This window comes from Seriola dumerili, unplaced genomic scaffold, assembly GCF_002260705.1.
Source record: "Seriola dumerili isolate Sdu_G_001 unplaced genomic scaffold, Sdu_1.0 BDQW01000161.1, whole genome shotgun sequence".
In the NCBI taxonomy this organism is placed as follows: Eukaryota; Metazoa; Chordata; class Actinopteri; order Carangiformes; family Carangidae; genus Seriola; species Seriola dumerili.
Genome location: NW_019174416.1, coordinates 4,375,180 through 4,397,217, shown reverse-complemented (window position 1 = coordinate 4,397,217; position 22,038 = coordinate 4,375,180). Strand labels below are relative to the sequence as shown.

The 22,038-nt window shown below is 42.8% G+C and overlaps 1 protein-coding gene across 1 annotated transcript in view; it reads right to left on the bottom strand.

The window, feature by feature from the left end:
* LOC111226769 (teneurin-1-like) overlaps positions 1-22,038 on the bottom strand; it is a 155,255-nt gene that overhangs the window by 114,575 nt on the left and 18,642 nt on the right. The window contains 1 exon segment of the mRNA XM_022752080.1: positions 955-1,196. Coding sequence (XP_022607801.1) covers positions 955-1,196 — 242 coding nt within the window.

Below are 22,038 nucleotides of genomic sequence, written 5' to 3'. Positions count from 1 at the left end.
TAACTTATTAAAACCTCTTCTTCTGGCGTGGCAGCCTGCCAATCTTATCCACACTCATAATACCAGAATTCAGCTGCCGCACCGAGCTCTCATTAAACATGCAAACATATTCTTTTGCACCTTGCTGCTTCTTCTCGAAAGCAGCCCCACAAATGAGGATCTCCTAAATAATTCTCTGATCAATTATTACTTATGCAGCAAGCACATGCCTAATTCTGTTTGATGGGACGAAATTCCAGCGGTTCGTCTCCGGGCATTTGGAGGAAATGTTTTCTTGGGTACTACAATTGAAAATGGAATCACAATGTGTTCCTGAAAAAGAGGATTCCTTCTGGATACGGAATTTTACTTTTATTTTTGGGTAGTATAAACTCAGATACAGATCCCCTGCTAAATTTCTCTGCAGTTGGGGGTAAGAAAATGAAAAGAGCCCAAGAAAACCTGAGAGGTTCCTCATGACTTTGATGGTGTGCAGAGTACTGTAATAATACCCGAGAGGCCTGCACGGTGTTCCACTTCCTGCTCACTACACGTGCAAAACATGTCCATCCTAACAATTTTTTTTCATCCAACATTTATTCTTAATCATTCCAGTCTGATTTCTCTAAGAAATTGTTCAAGTCTACCAACTCCTGATGAAAGAATCCCCTTTAATCTAATGATCCTCATTTGTGGGATTAGAGAAATATCTTTAATCAAGTGACATTATGTTGAAGTAGGGTAGTTTGCCTGCAAGGTATTTTCATTTCAAGGGTTTCAGTGCAAAATGACATATCTGCCGTTCTGGACTGAAAGCATTTTGGAACGAAGCCGTCCATTTGTTCCAAATTCTTTCTCTTTTTTTTTCACTTGTGAAAAAACAGTAAAACAAAAAAAAAAAAACAAAAAAAAAAAACCCCATCATGCTAAAAATAACCTTTAAGAGGGACCTTTCCATTTGTTGCATTCTCTTACCTGGTCTCTAGGGGAATGTTGCTGTTGAGCACCCAGCTGTTGTGAAGCTGTGCCTGGTCTGTGCTCGAGCTGGTGTCTGCCCCCTGGCCGCCCTGACTGGCCTGGCACCGCGTGGGCATGGTCTTCCTCTGCAGGCTGACTTGAGTGTAGGGCGCCGGGCGAGCACAAGTGCAGGCGTGGGGCGGCGGAGGAGGCGGGGGCAGTGGGCGAAACGTGAACTGACCACCTGGACTGCTGGGCAGCTCTGCGCAGAGAGACAGGGCAAAGCGGAGGAGGAGGAGGAGAAGGAGGAGGAGGAGGAGGGAGGAAGGGACAGGGGAGAAATAAACAAAGGTTTATTAGGAGCGCAGTACCATAAATTACAAATAAAAGTGGCATGTTAGTTGACAGTTTATTGTTATTACATTGATTGAGGGGCATAAATCAGCTTGAAAACTGTCCCTGTCCAAAGCCTTCCCTTCCTACCTGCTTTGATACACTTCCAGCTGCCCTATAAATAGGTTCTTGGCTGCCTGCAACATTGAGCAGTCTTTAAAGAGCTAACAGCTCTGGCTTAATCTGCACCCGCCAGCCCAAACTACCCATGTGATGTTTATTATGAGATCTGTAGCTCGACGGAATGAGCTAGCCAGCTGTAACTCCCTCACACTAGTAACCTCAGGGTCTAGCTGGAGCTCTCTCAATCCATCATTTATCATTCTCTTTCACTATAACTCAGCCGCTCCTCGTCTCTTCCCTCCTGCTACTTTCTCCCGCTTTTCAATCTGTCCTCTAAAACCGAGCGCGGACTAATTACAGTTTTGCCAAATGCAAAGTGTGCGCATATGTTTGTTTAATGTGTGTGCGTGCATCTGCGGTTGCAGAAGAAGATGGTTTGCATGTATTTCCATGTGTATATCAAGCATCTCGGGACATTAGTTATCTGTGTTTAGGGGGGGACAGCTCGTGCCATATGGCTGCAGCATGGTTGTACGAGCACGGCAAATCCCACATCCCAAAAGACCAACTCTGTCCAGCTGTATTGACAATGAATGTAACATTAGCCTTGGACCCGTTGTAAGGGAGTCAGGACGCCAGAATCTGTGAGACAAACACAATTGGCCCTCAACTATATTTGCTGCCAAAATGTCAGCGATAATTTAGTATGAGGATATGTAGCCCACCTGGGAGATTACCACAATCTTCTCTATTCAAGTGTTAAGTATTAAACAGACAACATGGGAGAACAGATTTTATGATTCTTGCCAGAGATGAATTGAGAGAAGTAAAGAATTAAATAATCTTCTTCCTGTTTCCTACAGTTTCTATTGCCGGTATAAAAACCTGCATGTTCCCGGAATCTGCACTTCAGCTGCCATTATGTTGAAAATTGAGGCAACATCTTTTCCAAATATTGCAGGGGAACAGTTATGGATCGTTTTATCGCAAACATTTCCATAACACTAAATCTCTGCACATGCACTGACATTATATTGCTACTTTGATCTCTTCATGCCAAATTATTGTTGCGTTTTCGCACCAACATGTCAACCAATATGCTATGTCGTATCCACCAATGAGTACAAAGTTCGTTGACAGACCACATAGCACATCAGGTTTTATGACTCTAAGTTGTTGTGATTTCACATTTACAAGATATATATTGTAGTAGTGTTGCAGGAATGCTGTGGCGAAGCAGCTCTGTAAATGGTCTATAAACATTTCCTCAGTAATACTTCCATGATGCCATCTGTCCAGCTGGAATGGCATTTTGAACATGGTTACAGTAGCAGTTATGGCAACGCCTCCTCTGCTTGTCTTACGTGTGCACGTATCATTAAAATGCTCTTTGAACAAATGACTAGTTTTTTTATCTTGCGAATCGCATTGCTGCTTATTGATCTTCCAAAATGGCTGAAATGTCTTTGTCACATTTCCAGAGCATGTGATAAAATATTTGTCTCCATCCTCTGCATTCTGACACAATGAAATTATCTCTTCATTACTCATGACGCGCCATTACTCATGCTCAAGACATGCTGTGGGTTCTAAACTAAACATTGTCCTCCCTCCATTGTTGTTTATTGCTCTGGGCCATCTGTGATGATGCACATTTCACACTCACACATAAAACTTGATATTTTTAGCATGCTTAACATGTTTCTGTTGAATAACAACAGCTGAACGAGTGTGTCAACTTGTAGTTTGAGAATGTACTTAACCAGCGGATGTATCATATTTTTACACCCTACAACAGACACTGCTCTGCATGAATCTGAAAAGCTGATTTTCTCAACATAATGTTGCATTGGACCATATACATCCTACTAGTTATCACCGCGCTAAATCACAAGAAGATTTCAGCCTGGTAAAAATGACAGGGATGTATTTGTGTCATCACCTGGAGGTACTGTTTAGTCTAAACTAATGGATGTGGAAAATGGAAGTTATTTTTGTCCGAACCACCTCTGAGTATTAAAAATTACACGCTTAGGGAAAACTGACAGCACATTTTTAGAGCACTACTGCACCGTGTGTCATTGTAATGCACCAGGAGCTTTAAAGTGGTGCTTCAGTTTTTAGCACTCTATCTGATTCATCAGTAACTGGGAGTCCTTAGATTTCAGCCAGAAACCTCCTGCTTTCATGGGTTTTGTCTGGAGACTTGACGTTTTTAGCATTTGTTACAAAAAAAAAAAAAATCTTTTTCTTAAAAAGAGCCGGGTACTTCAGTTAGGAATTTCTATTCAAGTCGTTCTTGAGGCACTAAGTCAACTTTAGATTTGAGTTTGTAAATTCAGGCTTGATTCATACTATGTTAACTCTGTAATGACTTGAGAGCAATACAAGCCATTCACAGGCTGTAAAGCAGCTGTGAACGTTTCTGCCAAAGCAAAGCTGTGATTTCTACAATGCTGTCAAATTCTATTACACATCACAATGCGCACCTGCCAGCTAAAGGTGTGACACTGACACTGCCAACTTTTTTCAGGCTACAGCATGCTGCAAATGTCACAAGCAGTGATGGGAGGAGAATTTAGATCCTCCACATAAGTAAAAGAAGCAATTGCACAGTGTGAAAATATTCCATTACATGCATTCACAGTGGTACTGAGGTAAAGGTACAGCAGTGTCATCAGATAAATTTACTTAAAGTTCTCAGTATACAAAATGAGCTTTTCCAGAGTTTTATATCATTACACTTATCAAATCACTAATAAGATGTTACCAACATTTTAAAGATGTAGCTGGTTGAGATGGAGCTACTTCACTACTTTATATACTGTCCAGTAAAATGCTATATAAATAAGTTTATCATTAGGCCTATTATGATATTATTTTATACTGTCCAATATTTTGATCTATAAAAATGTAACATATCTCATAACATAAACAAATGTTATGTATATAAAATGTTAATCTGTAATGTAACCAGTAACTGTAGCTGTACAACAATCACATACATTTAGTGGAGAAAGAAGCAAAAATGTTTTCCTCTGAAAAGCAGGAAAAGGCAGTGAAAGAAGTATAAAGTATCAGAACAATGTAAATGCTCAGGTTAAGACTAAGCAGCAGTTCTTGAGTGAATCTACTTGGTTAATTTCCACTACCATTCACCAGATGGTCACACAAGCTAACTCATGCTAATTTGTATATTTGTGGACATCATATGCGATAATTGCATATCAACATTTATGTTGGAGAGTGACTTTCTGTGAACGTGATAAAAGCAGCCATATGCATGTGAATTTGAACAAGTGCAGCCAGTTACAGGCTTACAGCATTGAGTCTTTCAAAGTCCTTCTGTTTCCATTTGGAAATTCAAAGGGCACTCCATTGATTTAGTATTGTACTTCCCAAAAGTTGGGAGAATCAAAGCATCAGAGACCTATAGCTTCACCTATAGAGACTTTTAGCAATGTAACTCCACAGCATCTTTCATTGGACCTGCCTGGTAAAATGCCCGTGTCTTTCAAACCCCACGTCCAAGTTTGTAATGGAGGCTCCAAGCCCAAGCTAAGCTGACCCTGATGATATCAAGTAAAGTAAAAAAAACAAACAAGACAACAATCATCAGCAACTCATGGTAAAAACTCTTTTTCACATGTGAATTCTGCATAGAAACAGCTATATTTAAAACATCATCTTCTCTAATAAGACATTAAATGACAAATGCTTTTCAATGCAAATGGCTCACAATTATATTGACACCAAAATAATAAATCCCAATCATTTCCGCCTCTTAAATCTCAGATGATCTCTACTTCATTATTAATTGAGTCTTTTTAGAAAACCTGAGCATGTTTTAACAGCTCTGGGTGTACAGTTGCCACAATTTCACCTGCTCCGTTTATGTTTGCTGGCGAGGGGAAAGGGGGAAAGAGTGTAAAGCAGACAGGAAGGCAGGAGAAAGGCCAGGGATAGAGGGCCAGAGGAGAATGTAATCTTGGTGAGTAGGGTGACACAGGGGCCCAGGCTGCCAGATGGTGCTTTAGAAGGCTTAGCTAAGGCAGCTTTGGGTCTCCACTCCCAAAGATCCACAAACTGACTCAATTCCTCTCTTCTCACACAAACGCACAAATGGCAGAGGAACACTTGCTAACCCACATCCCCCCACCCCCACCCCCTGTCTCTCTCTCTCTTTCTCTCTCTCTCTCACTCTTTCCCACAAAGTCATATCAAACACACACGCTGTGATGTTGTGTTAAATAGTAGATGTAACCTAAATAGGCCTGGCAATGTAGGCCAGAAGCCATGCAATATTTGGCGGGCTAGCCAGGAGTTCAAAAACATCAAATTAACTCTGTGGGGAGCAGATAGAGGCCAGAGGAGGGGCCATTACAGCTCGAGATGACAGTCGTGACAGTGTAGAACATCCTCTGCCCTGGGGTTTCTCTGGGACTTAACCCTCCAGAAAAGACACTTTTGGAAAGTCGCTTATGAGATACTTTCCTGGAATCATCAGCTTTTGGTTACATAAGCGAGATATGAGGGAAAGCGTTTTATAGCCAGCAGAGGAGAGATCTGGGGGGATTTACTGGGAAATGTAACAGGTAACAGGTATTGGGGTATTAAAAATGCTTGACTGTAGGTGAGATGGACTGAAAATAGCACAGACATTAAGTATTTGTGACAATTTGTGCATTTAAAGCCAAGTCATACTTATGTAACACGAGGACAGCGTAGTTAAAAAAAAAAAAAAAAAGCCTTACACACATGCACAGTGATTGTGGTGTTGTGTGTGTCATGAGTTAGCTGTCATGATGGTGCAATTCTCTTTGGAGGGGAAATTTACATGCGTGCATGAAACTGTTCGAATGAAAAATGAATCACGTGCTAAATAATCTCATTCATGAACGCTCGTCATGCTCATTAAAATGTTCTACCTTCAGTCTGGATGTGGCTGCCAGATGTTCAGTGCTACCTGAACATGGTGGTTTTGTAATTGGGCAGAGAAAAATTAAAGAAAAAGAAGAAAGAAATGTTCAGGAAAAAAAAACTGTTCCCTGGTATTCTAATTACGGACAGAAAGGGACAGGGGGTCTCTTTGCTGGGAGAAGAAGTTTAGGGTCTTTGACTTGTCTTATCCCGTACTTCATTCATATTTTATTTCAGCCTTGTAATGCGAAAATTTAGTGTATTAAAAAAATGAAATAGTTACATCAAAAAGAAGCTTTTGTCTGTGCTGCTAACAACTAACCAGCTTCTCTCTCTGGGCTTTATTCTTCATCTCATCAAAATCAGCAGCCTGTTCTTCTGTTTACTCGTCCGGTAGCTGTGGCAACCTGACTGTAGAGAGAGGCTGTTTCTTTACCATTTTCTTTTACAAATATATTTTCTAGGGCTGAATGACATGCAAAAAAAAAACAACAAAACAAAACAAACAAATCATATTGCCATTATTTTGATAGATATTGTGATTGCAATATGAGTCATAATAGTGGAGATGGTAATTTTTGTATTTCACTTTCACTGAAAAAAAAAAAAAAAAAGATTGAAAAAGAAAACAAAAACTGATTTTTGCTGGGGTCTGTACCAAACAAGCGTGTTCCATTACATCTGGAGAATATGATTTGTAGGCCAAGGCATCTCTGTAGCACCACAATGCTTCATTTATGGTATGTTGTGACACATTTTCTACTTTTATCAAAAGATTGCAGCGCCTGTGATTTGGATATTGTAATATTTTGATTAAATGTTCAGCCATGATATTTTCTTTGACATATTTAGAGGAGGGTGTTGCCATTTCTTTCTAATTCAGAGGGGAGGGTAAAATGCAATGATTAACAATTCTGCAGTGGGCGTTGCTTTTTTTTTTCTTTCTAAAATTAAGCTTCAGGTCCCTTCCCCGCATCCCAAAAATTTTCCACCCAGATGCAGGAAACACAGAACACACAGCTCCTTTAATAAGTAGCAACCAATACTTTTGGCATGTAGCAGGCCATAAAAACACGAGCCACAATAATATCAAAACCCAATATTTAACCAGGTTTCCGCCTCTACCTCGCTCGCTGTGTTTGCTCGCGCCCCACCACCTTTCTCTTTCTTTTCCTCCTTCTCGTCATTACTGTGCCCGGCGCCCGAGTGCAGAGTTAATTTCACTTATTACAGGGAAGCTGTATAAAATCCATAGAGCCTGACCTCAACTATATCAAACCTGTCTGTCTGACGGAGGAATGTGATTGTTTTAGAGAACATTTAACACTATTGTTGGACCAAGCCCAGCGAAGAGCACATCATCCACCCCACTCTAAAAATAAAAGCTTAATAATTTCCCCCAGGATAGCTTTTCATCTATCTCGCTTCTTAATTGACTTGCATTAAATTGCCACAAAGTTTATTCCACTGCTGTGCTTCGATGAAATAAATAATTAACCCCATAAAAAGGTCAGACAAGTGAAATTAGAACTCACTGGTTTTTGTTCTTCTTTTTTTACGGTAATGAGATGGGATCCTGGCCTATCTGACCATCTGACTCTCTGTAATAATTTGTCTTTGTCTTAGCAGAGTTTCTGACCAGAGATAACACATTATCTCATCACTTGTTATGAGCTCCAATATGACTCCTTTCACTGGTTGGCTGCTGATCAAATATTGCTAATGATCTTGGCGACAATGATGACGTTGATGAAGATGATGTTAGCGATAATAGCGACGCTGGTTGTGATGAAAATAACAAAGATAATGATGATAACATTGGTAATAACAGTGGTAACAATGATGATGAAAACAGCAGTGATGGCAGCAGAAACACTGATAATTACATTGATGACAGTGGGCTCTGAGACAGCAATTAGAATAAAAACAGCCATTGATTCATCTCTGCAGACACCAGGATAAACGGTGGGATCTCCATTTAACAAAGTGACACAATCATGTTGTCCAATTAAAGCAAGAAAATACAAATGAAGAAACAGAGTGCTCTAAGAGCTTTTCCCTCTCAAATGGAACCCAGTCGATTTTCATACAGAGGCTGATAATTAGCAGCAATGCATCATCTGGCTTTTTCATACCGGAGGACACTCCCTGTGTGCATGCAGCTATATGTGTGCGTATTGGTACGTGCATGCATGCGTCTACGTGACGGTGTTTATCTATGAGCATGTTTGTGTAATTGCTTGTTTGTACCCCCATCTTCAAAAATAACTGCGGAGCAACTCCACGATCATGTTTAGGCTGCAGGTGATTCTGAAAGTAGCGTTTCCCTGGAGAGGACGTGAAGCCTCCCGAGTCTAGCTCCTCAGCTCTACAGGAAGAGGCTTACCATCACTCAAACACTTCACTGCAGGGGCCCGCGCTCAAATTACATTTTCAGAAGAGCACCCTCCTTCTGTCCTGCGCTGTTTAAATGATCTGTTTAAAAACTTATGATTAATCATCCGGTGTTTCGCAGACATGAGCTACCTGACCAAACTTTTTTTGATGTTAATGAATTATGGCTGCTTTTGCAGAGGAGGCCAGCGCATGTTTGCCTGGATGGAGCTAATAGTGGAGTAGCAGCTAGCTGAGCTCAGCTCATCTCTCCTGAGAGCACAGCAGTGTCCTGATCCTTCATGACCTTGTCGGTGCTGCAGGGTACCCGGTCATTGCCACCTGCCGTGGAGCTATGCAGGCGTGTGTGTGTGTGTGTGTATGTGTGTGTGTATGCGATGGTGCATGTCATACTTCCATGTGTGCGCATGCATGCTTGCATAAGTATGCACATGAGTGTCTGACAAAGTGTCAGAGCATGCATAGTAGTGGCGTGATGTCATGTGAGTTATTAGCCTTGGTAGACATTTACATCACTAGGAAGAGGGCGTGACAAGGTGTTTGAGGCTTGGGAGGTGAAACACCACAATGGTCATTACAGTGATTAGTGCGCACATTCATCTTTTACAAGTCTCATGATTCTCTCCCTCCTTCCCCCTCGCTCTCCCTCCTATATGTGAACACACAATGCATTTCCCTCAACCCCAAAACAATCACAGCATGCACACACAGAGTATGGCAGAGTTTCACTTGCATACACATACATACACTATATTTCCTCAGACTCCGACACTAAAACAGGAGAAAGTGCCTGGGCTTGACAGCAAACAAACCAACATGAAGAGATTCCTGGCAGGCTAAAGAGAGAGTAGTATCAAAGCTACAGGAATGCACCACCAGCAGCCCATTTTTTCACTGTGTGTGTGTTGGAGAGAGAGGGAGAGAGAGAGAGAGAGAGAGAGTATGCGCAGTGTTGTAGCAGACCTGAGCTGCTGGTAATTAGAATGGGCTCTGAGGAGAGACAGGCAGTGGAATGAATGCAAATGAATTCACTGGCTCCGGCACTGGGCTCCACAACCTCACTTTTCATATAGCTTGCTTTACAGACATGAAGCTACTGGCACAAACAGAGCGGGGCTACACAATAAACACTGAGTGACATGACTGTGCACACAAGCACGTGCAAACACGTCTACACAAACACACACGCACGCACGCACGCACGCACACACACACACACACACGCCCAGAGTGTGAAAACCGAAACGTGAGACTGCATCTGCAGGCCTGACACAAACATGAACCCCGCCGCGCACAATCGAGCAAGCACATGCGAAAACACACGAACGCACAGCACATACACACAAACACATTATACTAATCCCTGCAAATGCCACAGTGTTGCTTGTGAAAAGAGAAAGGGGGTGAAAATGCTTGTTCCAAGCAAACATCCACGGCATGTCCCACAGCGGAATAAACAAACCCTTCTTAATTGGTGTCGATTTGGAATGGAGTGATGATTCATCATGCAGAACTCCCCAGTAGAATATTGGAAACCCAATCATTTCTAATCCATATGACCTTGACAGAGGGCCAGAGTTAGACTCTCACTCCTTCCACGTGCATTGTCCGTCAGACAAAGTCAGGGCATTGTAACTGACTTTACAACTCGTTGAAATTGTAATCCACCAAAGTCAGATCACTTCACTGATTACTCCATCTCAGCCAGCGGCAAATCTTTATGAAGCACTCAATTCTCCACAGCAGTCATAAATCAGGGTACTATAAGCTTTCCGTCTCGATGATGGCACACCAGAGACACTATTTCCATACCACGCTGCTCCAGTCAATAATTCCTATTCCCATTACATCCACCAACGCTGCTCTTGACTTAAAGACGTCCACCGGTGCTACCTCAGCTCACCTCCGGTTCCCCGGTGGTTTGCCATGTGAAACTTTGATCAGTTACTCTGTGGCTCTTCTCAAGGAGAAGCAGGTCATCTGTGAAGGGGTCCTGCTCTTTACTGGCTGGTGCTGTAAATGAGTCTAATTAACACATCTCCTTTCCTTTCGTAACCAGACATCCGAGGCCAACTAGAGCCTTATTATAGTAGATTATGCATGTAATGTCCCCACTGAGATTATAGTATAGAAAAGCGATGCATTCAGAGAGGTGTACACATATATGTACTGTGCACGAGGAGGACAGGGCTGTGTGAATACAGGGGGAATAGCAGAAAGGATGAGGGGCTGCTTGGTATTCCGACTGGAACATATAATAGATGGTGGAGGGAGATAGAGATACAAAGGGTGCGCAGAAGAGAGCGAGAGAGGGAGAGAATGCGAGGAAAAGAGATGTGTCTTCAGCACCACCTGCAGATTCGACTGGCGGCCATCTTGCGGTCAATGAGGTGAGTGCAGCCACCGCCCTGGGTCAGCATTAACACAGACCAATGACAAGTCGGCACTTGCCCTCTAGCGCAACAACACCTTGTCGTTCCACTCCACCGACCGCACCTATCACACCGATCACGACGCGCACACACGCATACGCTTTTGCACTCTTCCTGTGTTCGCCTGTCTCCCCGATCTCTTAAAACACACACATACACACACACACACACACACACACACACGCCAGGAGAAGCTTAACAAATGTGGGAACAGATGCCCCACATCAGACTGCAGTTGCCCTCTGCTCCCAGCGTGCCTCCAGAGAGACAGAGGAATACCGTTAACGAAGATAAGACACTGCAGTCCTCTGCTGTCCCGACACATGCCTTCGATGAACACACACACACACACATTTTTGAGTCATTTGTTAAAGTCCGTATCAGTATAGAGCAATCAGAATATCTCTAAGACCTTCTTGATACCCTCTGTATGCGCTCAGCCCTCCTCCTCGTCACCTTTCTTTTCCAACAAAAACACACGCAAACTTCCAACCATTACTTTTTTATTCTTTCTTTTGAGGACACAAATTATCGTCAATCCAAACTGCAATTGCCCTCCATTCACCTATTGAACTCAAGTGGCTTCTTTGATAGGTGAAGAGGAAAACAAGGCATTTAGTGGTCCTCTTGTGCTCAGACGTCCTACTGAGGCACTATTTTTTTTTTTTTTGTCAAAAAGCCTCAATGCTATCTTCAAAGTGAGAGCGTGCACCTCTCCCTTATCATATGTGATACAAAAATGGCTCAGATACATTGATGTGATACGTAACTCTTCGTAACTCGATATGATTCGAATCAGCTGTGATTTATTACTGATCTGGCTCAGATCCAACAGGATTTGATATTGTTACTTCAGTATGAAATAAAATGTGTTCATCTTGAATCACTGAATAATAAAGGGATCGATATTTCTTCATTTTTCTTTCAAGTACAGGACTAAAATTCATGTCCACACTCACACTAACAGTAGCTAGTACCAAAGAGGATGTATTTTTTTTCCCACTAAAACGCTGTCAACAGGGTGTTGTTTACCTCGGTCTCCACATCAGTTGCATGAGTCTAAATTAGTGTTTTCACTAACAGCTCATGGCTTCAGTTATTGCCTTCAGTCGGGCAGAGTTTAGGGCTTTGGAAGCGTAGCATTAGTCTGTGTTTTTTACTGTCAGTGCACACTTAGCCCTCTTAACTCAGGTTTCTGGTGCCATGTTTTAGGATTTTACAGACTGCAAATGCAATAAAAATATTTCACACAAAGGAGAGTCAGACATTTATTTTTCAATATTTAGCAAGAGGGTCGCTCGGAAGTAGATATGTGATTGGAGAATGTAGCTAGGTAGCAGTCAAGGGGTAGTTCATGCACCTACAGAGGCGGGACAGCAAATTTACATTTATTTGTGTTTTTACAAAGATGAATTTCAACCACAATTTCAAATCTGTGGCTGTGACTGTTGTATCAGTTTTTCAGTATGAATTGGTTGTTTTTAACACATACCTCTATTAAAAGGCGACTGTTTGGTTAATAAAGCTTCATGAGCGCGTGCTTCGATATACAAGGAGGTAAGCGTGGTTTAAAAGTATGTGACATTTAGGGAATACTATATATAGAATGCAGTCGACTGAGGAACACTGGTTGGCCGCAGGGTCAGCCAGGAGATCAGAATAAATAAGCATCAGCGAAAAAGAGGGAAACAAACACACACAAACACACAGACAGACAGACAGACAAACAGGAAATAGTAGCTCATGAGGTTGATGTTTTTGGCCACAAATTAAGCAGCAGCTTTTCATTTGATCATTGGTGGATCAGACACGTAATCACAGCTCTCCAGACACACAGCAGATGAGGGGCCAACGCTGAGGATATGTGGACGGATCAAGGGTTTAGGGTTAACACTTTCTGTGTCGGACTGGCTGACATCAATCTATCATCCCTTCTAGTGTCTCCTCTCTATCTGACATGGCCTGGATAGCCTCTGGTTTCCTAAATGACATGATTAAAGATCCGTCAGCACAATAAAAACTAAACCCTTGGGCTGACGAGATGGCAGGAGCCCACTGACCATTGATCCCGTGACTACAGTCTTGTTCTGAAAGTACCTCAGTGGACTGTTGTGGCACACAAATACCTAGCTCTGCAAACGTGTCAAGAATATGCAGACGTGTCACACTGTGGTATGCAAATGCAAGATGAAAACATGCATTGCATTCTCAATATTACAAGTTAGGTCAATACACTATTACAGAGAGACAGCTAAGTGTGCACTTAAACATAGCCAGATAGAAGGATGTTTAGATAGTCATTAGCTAACAACATTTTATGACTATTCAGAAGCCACTTACAGGACACATACTTCGAGACGCTCACAGCTATTAGCGGCCATTAACCTTCTTGTATATTCATGTGGAATAGTGTACGACGGAGACTCATCTGCGGCAGCAACAGCAAACTCAGAGAAAATTTTAATCCATCCAGAAAACGATGACAATTCCGCAGCAATACATGTGTGCACACAACGCGCACACACCCCAGCACAGTACAGTACATTTCGGTCTCGCATACACACAGGCACACATTGGCACTGATGTTAGGACACGCAACAGCTGCAAAAACTAACACGCCACAGTTGGGGAGAGGCATAAAAAGCCCAGATATATGCATCAACCCTCAATTTTCATACCGACCACCAACAGGGAAAATGTGACACCGCTGCCCTCTGCCTCACCCATCTCCTTTCCTATCTACAACTGTGACTAAAAGGGTTACTAACCTATGACACAGTAATGAAAAGAAAAGCCACAACAACTAGAAAAGACTGCCAGTGACCCCCCTCTAAAAGGGTCAGTTGCTCCAAGGCTATAAAATCTTAAAAAGCAAAAGATAATATTCTGCCTTAGCTATGACCGTGGAGACAGCGATGAATGGCGAGAGAGGGGGAGCTGAGACAGGACCCCAGCCTTAATGTAGTTTGTAATTGTAAGTGTTGGTCTTTAATAAAAGCCCAGAGTATTTGGTCAGGCTAATAGACTGGGCTCTCTAAATCCTGCCTGCCATGCATTATTCAACAGCCATTAGCTATCGCCTCATCTGGGAGGCTTTATGAGTCCCATCATCGGCTGGGGCCCAGGCTAGGCACACCAGAGGTGTGTGGGGAGGGGGTGAGGAGGGGATTAGCTGGGGACAGAAAGAGAGAAAGGAGGAGATGCAAATACAGGTACGGGAGGGGGAGGGGGGGGAGAGGGGAGGTTAAGGAGGATTCAGAGGCAAAGAATCAAAAAGGAAAGCTGACGAAAGATGGGCGTGATGTGGCATAGGTGAGGGCTGTGATATGGAAATGACCACAGGGAGATGAAGAAACAGCTGGATGAAAGCCAGAGGTCATATGATAGACAAATGAAAACGGGAAGAGGTTGACGCAGGGAAATGAGAGGAGAAGTGACCGCGGGAATCGCCGACGAGATGTATGGAAGTAGGTGTGGGAGGTGAGGCTCGGGTCAGAGGGAGGCTGGAGAGAGCAACGGAGAATGAAAGAGAGATGCCAGCCTGAAGTGGCATTTTCTGTTGGCCAGGAACATAAATGTCAGATGCTTCCTCCCTCTCCCCTCTCAACCTTTTCTTCTTTCAATTCCTCTCACCTCCCTCTCAACCTCTTCCTGCTCCTTCCACTCCACCTCCTGCTGCCCTTCTCAATCTGCCCACCTCTCCCTTGCCTCTCTCCATCTCCCCAGAGTAGTGCCAGCGGTAATTTTGCTTTCAGAGACGAGAGAAGGCCATGGAACACATGGAGATGCAGGCTGCTCAGTTACCATGGTATCACTGGCCAACAGGAATGGCGCCAAGACCAGGACGCGTACGTGCGTTTGTGTGTGCACGGGTGTGTACGGGTGTGAGCGTGAGCGTGCACTCTTGAGTGCATCTACACGTCTGGGTAATGGGTGTTTAGCAGGCCTGCCAGACTTGTCCCAGCCACTGCTCTTCCAGACTACCAGGTTCTCCTGACCCTCTGCGGCAGCCCAAGGACACACTCCTGTCTCTCTAATTAAAACACAACCCTGACACACACACCGCACACTGACACACACACACACATGCACACATACACACACACACACACACACACACACACACACCCCGCAGGTCTGCAGCTTAAAATAACCTTAAAAGGAACAAGCAGAGCCATCATCCCCCTTGCACTCAACACCTCTTCAAAATCCGCACACTTTTCTCACCAGGCAGCTCCCAGGCAGCCTCTGCCTCGATCTGCAGGAAGATTTGCAAAACAACAAACAGCATATTCGAATGTAGCACTCATTTATTAGAGGACTCATCAAAGGGGCTGCATTTATTATTGCATGTCCTCTGTGCAACAATAGCACCGCTGTACTGTCACTCTGTTCTTGAAAATAATTGGCTTCAGAACTATTTGGCACCATCAGAAAACCGCAAAAAAAAAAAAAAAAGGTTTCTGCAAAGCTGTCAGTGTGGCCGTGGTCTAAGAAACAGCCAGTTATTTCAGAGGCTCAATGTTAAGTGTCCAATGCATAAAATATTACTGCACATTTATGAGTCCGGCAATTTCAGATTGTTAGGAGGTTAGTATTTTTGCAACAATAAACCTCACCATCGAGAATTCATTATAACCATTGTGAGTACAATTAAGCCTTCCACATGTGTTTGCAAATCTATCATTATGCATAGCCCACATGTCTGCAGCATACAACATTTAACATTAATGTAGTGTGTTCTCATAAACCAATGCTAAAGCTTGCTTATGTTTTCTATTTAAGGAGCAACGATAACTCTTAGCTGTGTATTCTCCCTGTGGTATGTTTATTGCTTCAAGTAAGCAAACGAACTTGTGTGCACATCACACGTGACGCGCAGCATTGAGACAGGCTCTTCACTTCATCTCCAACAGACAATTTAGCATGTTTACTTCCTCGTTAAGCGCATGAGAGACCTTGATGGAGGAATCCCAGGGAGGCAATGGCGTCCTGTCACTGCAGGTTACCACTGCAGCATGATTTAATGGAACTGTCTGTCAGAAGACTGAACAACAGCCTGTCATCCAACCAGCAGAGGTAACGTACACACACACACACACACACTTGCAAGTACATGCACACAGTCAAAAAACACTATGGAGACAGATTATCAAAAACTCTCTCTTTCACTCACTTGCTCTCTCTCTCTCCCTCTCCCTCACACACACACACACACACACATACACAGGCACACATAATCAAAAAGCAAAATCACATATGTCCAAAAATGGTCTGGCAAGAGCTAAGACAGGCGGAGATGACCAGAGAAGCGCTCAGAGCACATTCAGAGAAATCAGCGGTTAGAAAAACAATCATCAGCGGCAGCCCCCCTACCAGGAGAGGAGATGACTGCCAGGAATATGCCTGCTGCATCAAGCGGCACAGGTGTTATCAGAAGCGGTTTGCAGGAGATCCCGCCAAACAAAGTACTACTGTCATCTCTACAGAAGTAGCAGTGTGGAAATCAACCCAAACAAATGTAATGAATGGTTCACAAAGTATTTAGCAGATTAGGCGGAAAACTCTATGCATGATGGGGGCCCAAATCCAAAGCTCATTACATGTGGCACTGCATTAGGAGCTCACACAAGCCAGCATACAGCCCTATTCCCCAGCTCAAGGCTGATTTCTATCCCCTGCTACCCAGTGAATGAGGTAGAGAGCAATCACATCAGCCAGGCATCGGGCATCTGCTATAGAAGCCTTTTTTTTTTTATTGTATATTTCTGCCATCATCCCAAACTAGCAGGACAGAGAGCTCTGATTAGCATCAAAGCCTTTGATTGCCCCACTCAACAATCAGTGTTGCTCTCCTGTATGATGCCTGCTGTGATACATAACAGTGTGTGTGTGTGTGTGTGTGTGTGTGTGTGTGTGTGTGTGTGTGTGACTGGCAAGAGAGAGGGGAGAGAAATCATGAAAAAACATGCTAAGTGAATCGAAATTACTCCTGCATATGCAAGAACATATGTGCATGTGCCTGTGTAAGCGCATGCACTTTAGCCCGTAATGTTTAGAGATGAACCTAAATGGTCCTCTAATACGCCAGCCTCTGAAGCACACCTTTTCATGTTGCACACTGCAGCACCATCCTCTGGTCCGGACAATTCACTCTGGCCCTGCAAATAGGCTGCTTTTTTAAAGATACCTCTCTCTGTGGCTAAATATGATTAGCTGCAGAGGACATTGTAGCTCTCTCCACAGCTAATACATTTAGTATGGATTGTCTGAGGGGTAAGGATACAGCTAGCAGAGGGATCAATATTCTAAGTCAGAGTCTGTCTGGAAAGGAGGAACCATGCTGGGAGATGGTTAACTGTTCTAAAGCAGCAAATGCTGTCTGGAAGCACCAAATGCCAGGAATCCCACGATATTGAACACTTCTTCAAAAGGTAATGCTTAATGCTCGAGCTGGGCGATGGGTTATGTTGAGTGTCTGCATCAGGCTAGGAGCTTGTTGAAGATTTGTTGTGGATATCTCTAAGGATGAGAGATTATATAAGGCAAATCTGGATGATTCCTTATAGTCTATAGTGCACCACTTAAGACCAAAGCCCCATAGGGCCTTGCCTCCATAGGGCTGATGTCAAAGTGGTGCTCTAAATAGAGAATAGGGTGTCCTTTGAGAGAGAGGGGAAAAAAAGACCCAGATTTAAGTGGCTTCATTTGCATGCGTGAATCCCTCACTTAAACCCATTTGAATCGCACACACGAGCAGCAGCAGACACAAAATGGACATGCGCACACCCTCGCACCAATTCCCAAGCACACGAATGCACACACTTAGCACAGACACATTCTTTCCCCTTTTTTCCTGGAGTCAGAGGACATTAGCACTGCATCTATTTCTGGAGGCCCATTAAGGCCGTAAAACATTTAAGATCCTCACAGAGTGATTCCTACTGTCAGAATGACCCGTTCTTTCCCCATTTCTCCTGCTCATGTAAAAAAAGCTGACACGAAGCTTGTGACAGAAACATGTATTTGGTGCCGTTCTGGATTTGGCTGAGTGGGCTGGCACGCCGGCTGGATGGGTGGGGTGGGGTTGAGAGGAGTTGGGGAGGTGGGTGAGTGGTGGGGTTGGGTTGGGGGGTGGGGGGGGTGCAGTTGTTCACCCGCCAAATTCCATTTTTGCTGAAATGTGACGCCTGCACTTTCCTGACACGCTATAATAAATCCATCAATTGTGCGTGTGGGTGTGTCCGCGTGTGTGCATTACGCCTGTATGCACCATGCATGAAGAAGAAATTGGTGGCATCTAAACAGGAAATATCCCCTTCCCTTCCCCTCTGTGGATGTGACAGTCACAGCTAACAGCTCGGCTCGCTGTAACACAGGGTGGCATATGCCTTGTAATGGAAATGCATTGTACCAGTGAGGGACTAACATACACTCACAAGGGCACACATGTATGCAAACACGCACCCAATATGCACACGCACAGCTAATGTGGGATGAGTAGACAGTCTTGTCTGCCTCCCATCTCAAATCTATACATAAATATATCATTTGCTGTCCAGTGAGGACTAAATCCATGAAAGCAGCAATGCTAGGCTACTTTAATGTGAAATGACAGGCTTCTAGGCAGCTCTTAGAAGCCTAACAAGCCTGAATAGTCTCTATTTCCAGAGGGGGAGTGCAGAATGCTAGCGAAATGGTAGCTTTACTATATATATATATATATAGTTCATTATAGCACACAACCCTGAACACCCCCTCAGCCTGTGTTTCACCCACCTCCCATCCTGTTGGAAAAAAAAAACAGATTTGCTTCAGCAGAAGCCTTGTGTCTTTTACCAAGCCAAATTATCTGTGATAAATGTTCCCTGAGCCATCTCCGCATTTTGTAACGCACAAATTTTTGGAGAAGACTTTCAAAAACTCGGCATAAGTTCATGAAGTGAAACGAGTTTTCTTGGTGAGGGATATTACCCTTAATGAGGAAGTATTTTTAGATAACATGTGACATCATGGGCAATGATGGTTTATTATTATTAATCTCCAATATTGTAAGTTTTGGCAGTAATGTGTGATCTGCACTCTGTCCATTTATTAGAAGAAGTACACTACTCTGGCCACATTTCCGGTGTCAAGACACATCCACAGATTAAAGCTTATATTGTGAATACAATGGAAATTAATTGAAATAATAAAATCCAAGAATGTGTCATTTTTAAGACACACACATATTTTTCTTAACACCTAGACCTCCTCCTAAACAGTTTAGGAATGCTTGATAACACTGTATATATGCTACTTTGCTGATTTGTCCACCTGTTGCACCTACGAATTACTTTCCAAGAATGTGCTTTGGAACATTAATTATTTATGCAAAGAAATCAGTGTGTATTCTCTGAAGAGAACGACTGTGTTCTGTGCATTTAGAATCAGCGTCTTTTCCAAGAAGCAGGTTTATCTGGATAAATAAAACAAAGTTACATGGATAACGTTGTTGAGTAAAACCTGGAACCTCAGCAAAACTGGATCATGGACTCATGTTCTGGGGTTAACTCTGCCGAGTTATTACAGAATCATGCACTAACAAATACTTAGTAATACTTGTTAACATAGTTCTCAGCTATTCAACTGAAAGTAAAGTGTGCACTATGTATTCTTTGCTAATACTGATAGATGCTGACAAAACGCCTGTTACAGATTACTATGCTGAACACTAATGTGCATGCTATACAGAAGTCTATGCATTATGGTGTTAACATTTCCTGATACATGCATATTCACCAATTGCTGTTGTATAAGCCTAGTGAGGTTAAGTAAAATTATATATGAATTACTAATATTAATGATATGATATACTAATATTAATGATGCTCACACAATCTGAATATCTGGATAGACATTTCTTAGCGGCAGCAGGGATGTGCTTTGCAAAAACAAAGTAGCTGTTAATTTTTTAACTTCTTTCCAAACATAGTGGTTTAACTGCTACCGTAATATCTGCAATATTTTGTAAATGCCAAGCAAACTTTAACTGGAACCTTTTTTAAGTTAAACAGAGAAAAAAACATTCTGTCACAAATGTTATACCTTAGGAAAAACAAATGCCTCCACCAACCAGTCAAATTGCAGGAAATATGTTCATAAATTCCCCCTCCTGAGTTGAATGATGCCCTGAAGTGTTTTTGCAGAACATTATGACGTCACAGTGAAGTTGACCTTTGACCCTTTGGATACAAAATATCATCTCTTCATCATTTTATTCTGTTAGACATTTGTGTTAACTTGTGTCATAATTAGCGCATGAATTCTTCAGTTATGGCCAAAAATGTGACATGTGAGGTCACAGTGACCTTGACCTTTGACCACCAAAATCTAAGCAGTTCAAGGGTTTTACCAAGTGAGATTTTACACCAAATTTTAAGAAATTCCCTCAAGGCATTCATGAGAATGAGATAGACGGACGGACAGATGGACCGAAAACATAATGCCCCCGGCCACGGCTGTCACCAGCACAGAGGTATAAAAAGAAGAAATCCAAGTTCCGCTAAAGCCTCATCAAACAGCGAGTAGGAGTGGGAAGACATAAGGATGTGGAGAGCCTAGGGAAAGTACGTTATCTAATTGCTTCATGGGTAGTGCACTAGCTCTTTAAAGAAGGAAATCTGTAGAGCCTAAAAACATGTCTATCATAGGTCCCCTGACTTTAGAAAATGTGCAATAGTGAATTGGAGTACTCTGTGCTTTGGCACTTTATACAAGCACTTCATATAATGTGCAAGCTAAAAATACAGAATACAATATGTACAAAGACTTGCTCTTGTCATCAATTAGCTTGGGAAATTTTGTTGACTTCTGAGGTTGGCACGTGGGTTTCCCTCCGGGTACTCTGGCTTCCTCCCCCAGTCCAAAGACATGCACATTAGGTTAAGTGGTGATTTCTAAATTGCCCATAGGTGTGAACGTGAGGGTGAATGGTTGTTTGTCTCTATATGTCAGCCCTGTGATAGACTGGCAATCTGTCCAGGGTGTACCACACCGTCGCCCAATGTCAGATGGGATTGGCTCCAACCCCCACGCCCAAATAAGGATTAGTGGTATGGATAATGGATGGATGGATGTTGACTTTTTTGAGATTATCTAATTTCTGGAATATCGATATAACCAAATTAAATGCATAGAAATGGCACTTGTGGTTTAAGGGAGAACCGTAGCGGTCTCAGCTGTACCATCTTCCCGATCTGCTTCACTGATGAACACCGCAGAGTGTGACATCAGCTGGACAGTTCAGCTAAAGAGGCCTCACTTTCATTTTGAAGATTTATAGTAGCATTAAGAGTTAAATATTTAAGACAATGAAGCTTTTTGTTAATGCTTGATTTGGCTGAACTTCATATGGCCTTTGTGTCACGTTCCCTGTTCTGCCCAGCACTTTTATTCTCACTGTAATTAATACCTCAAGACAGGCAAGGCAGAGTAAAGAATTTACCAAGTGAAAGCATGAAGTTTATCTCCTTCATATAAGTTACTATGTCCTAAGTAAACTTTCTGCCCTCTATTTATAAAGTGGTTTCTGCTGTGGACAAGGTATTATCTCCTGAGAGTTGAGCCCACACCTTGGCCATCACTGACCCACCGCTAGGTTTTTCCTCATATCTTCCTATGACTGCTCGGCTTTCTGAGAACAAAGAATTACAGTATAAAAGCTGTTCCCTGGGCAGTACCCTATACTGTTACAGTACTGTATCTTGTAAGTCACAGGTGCAATTGTGTATCGAAGTGATTGAAACAGCCGTTAAAAGAATATACCCCTTTTCCAATTTCCAGTGGACCCCTACATTTCCAGACTCTCAGTCACTGCTAACTCCCATTATTGACTTGGGGAGGAAGTAGACAAGCCATG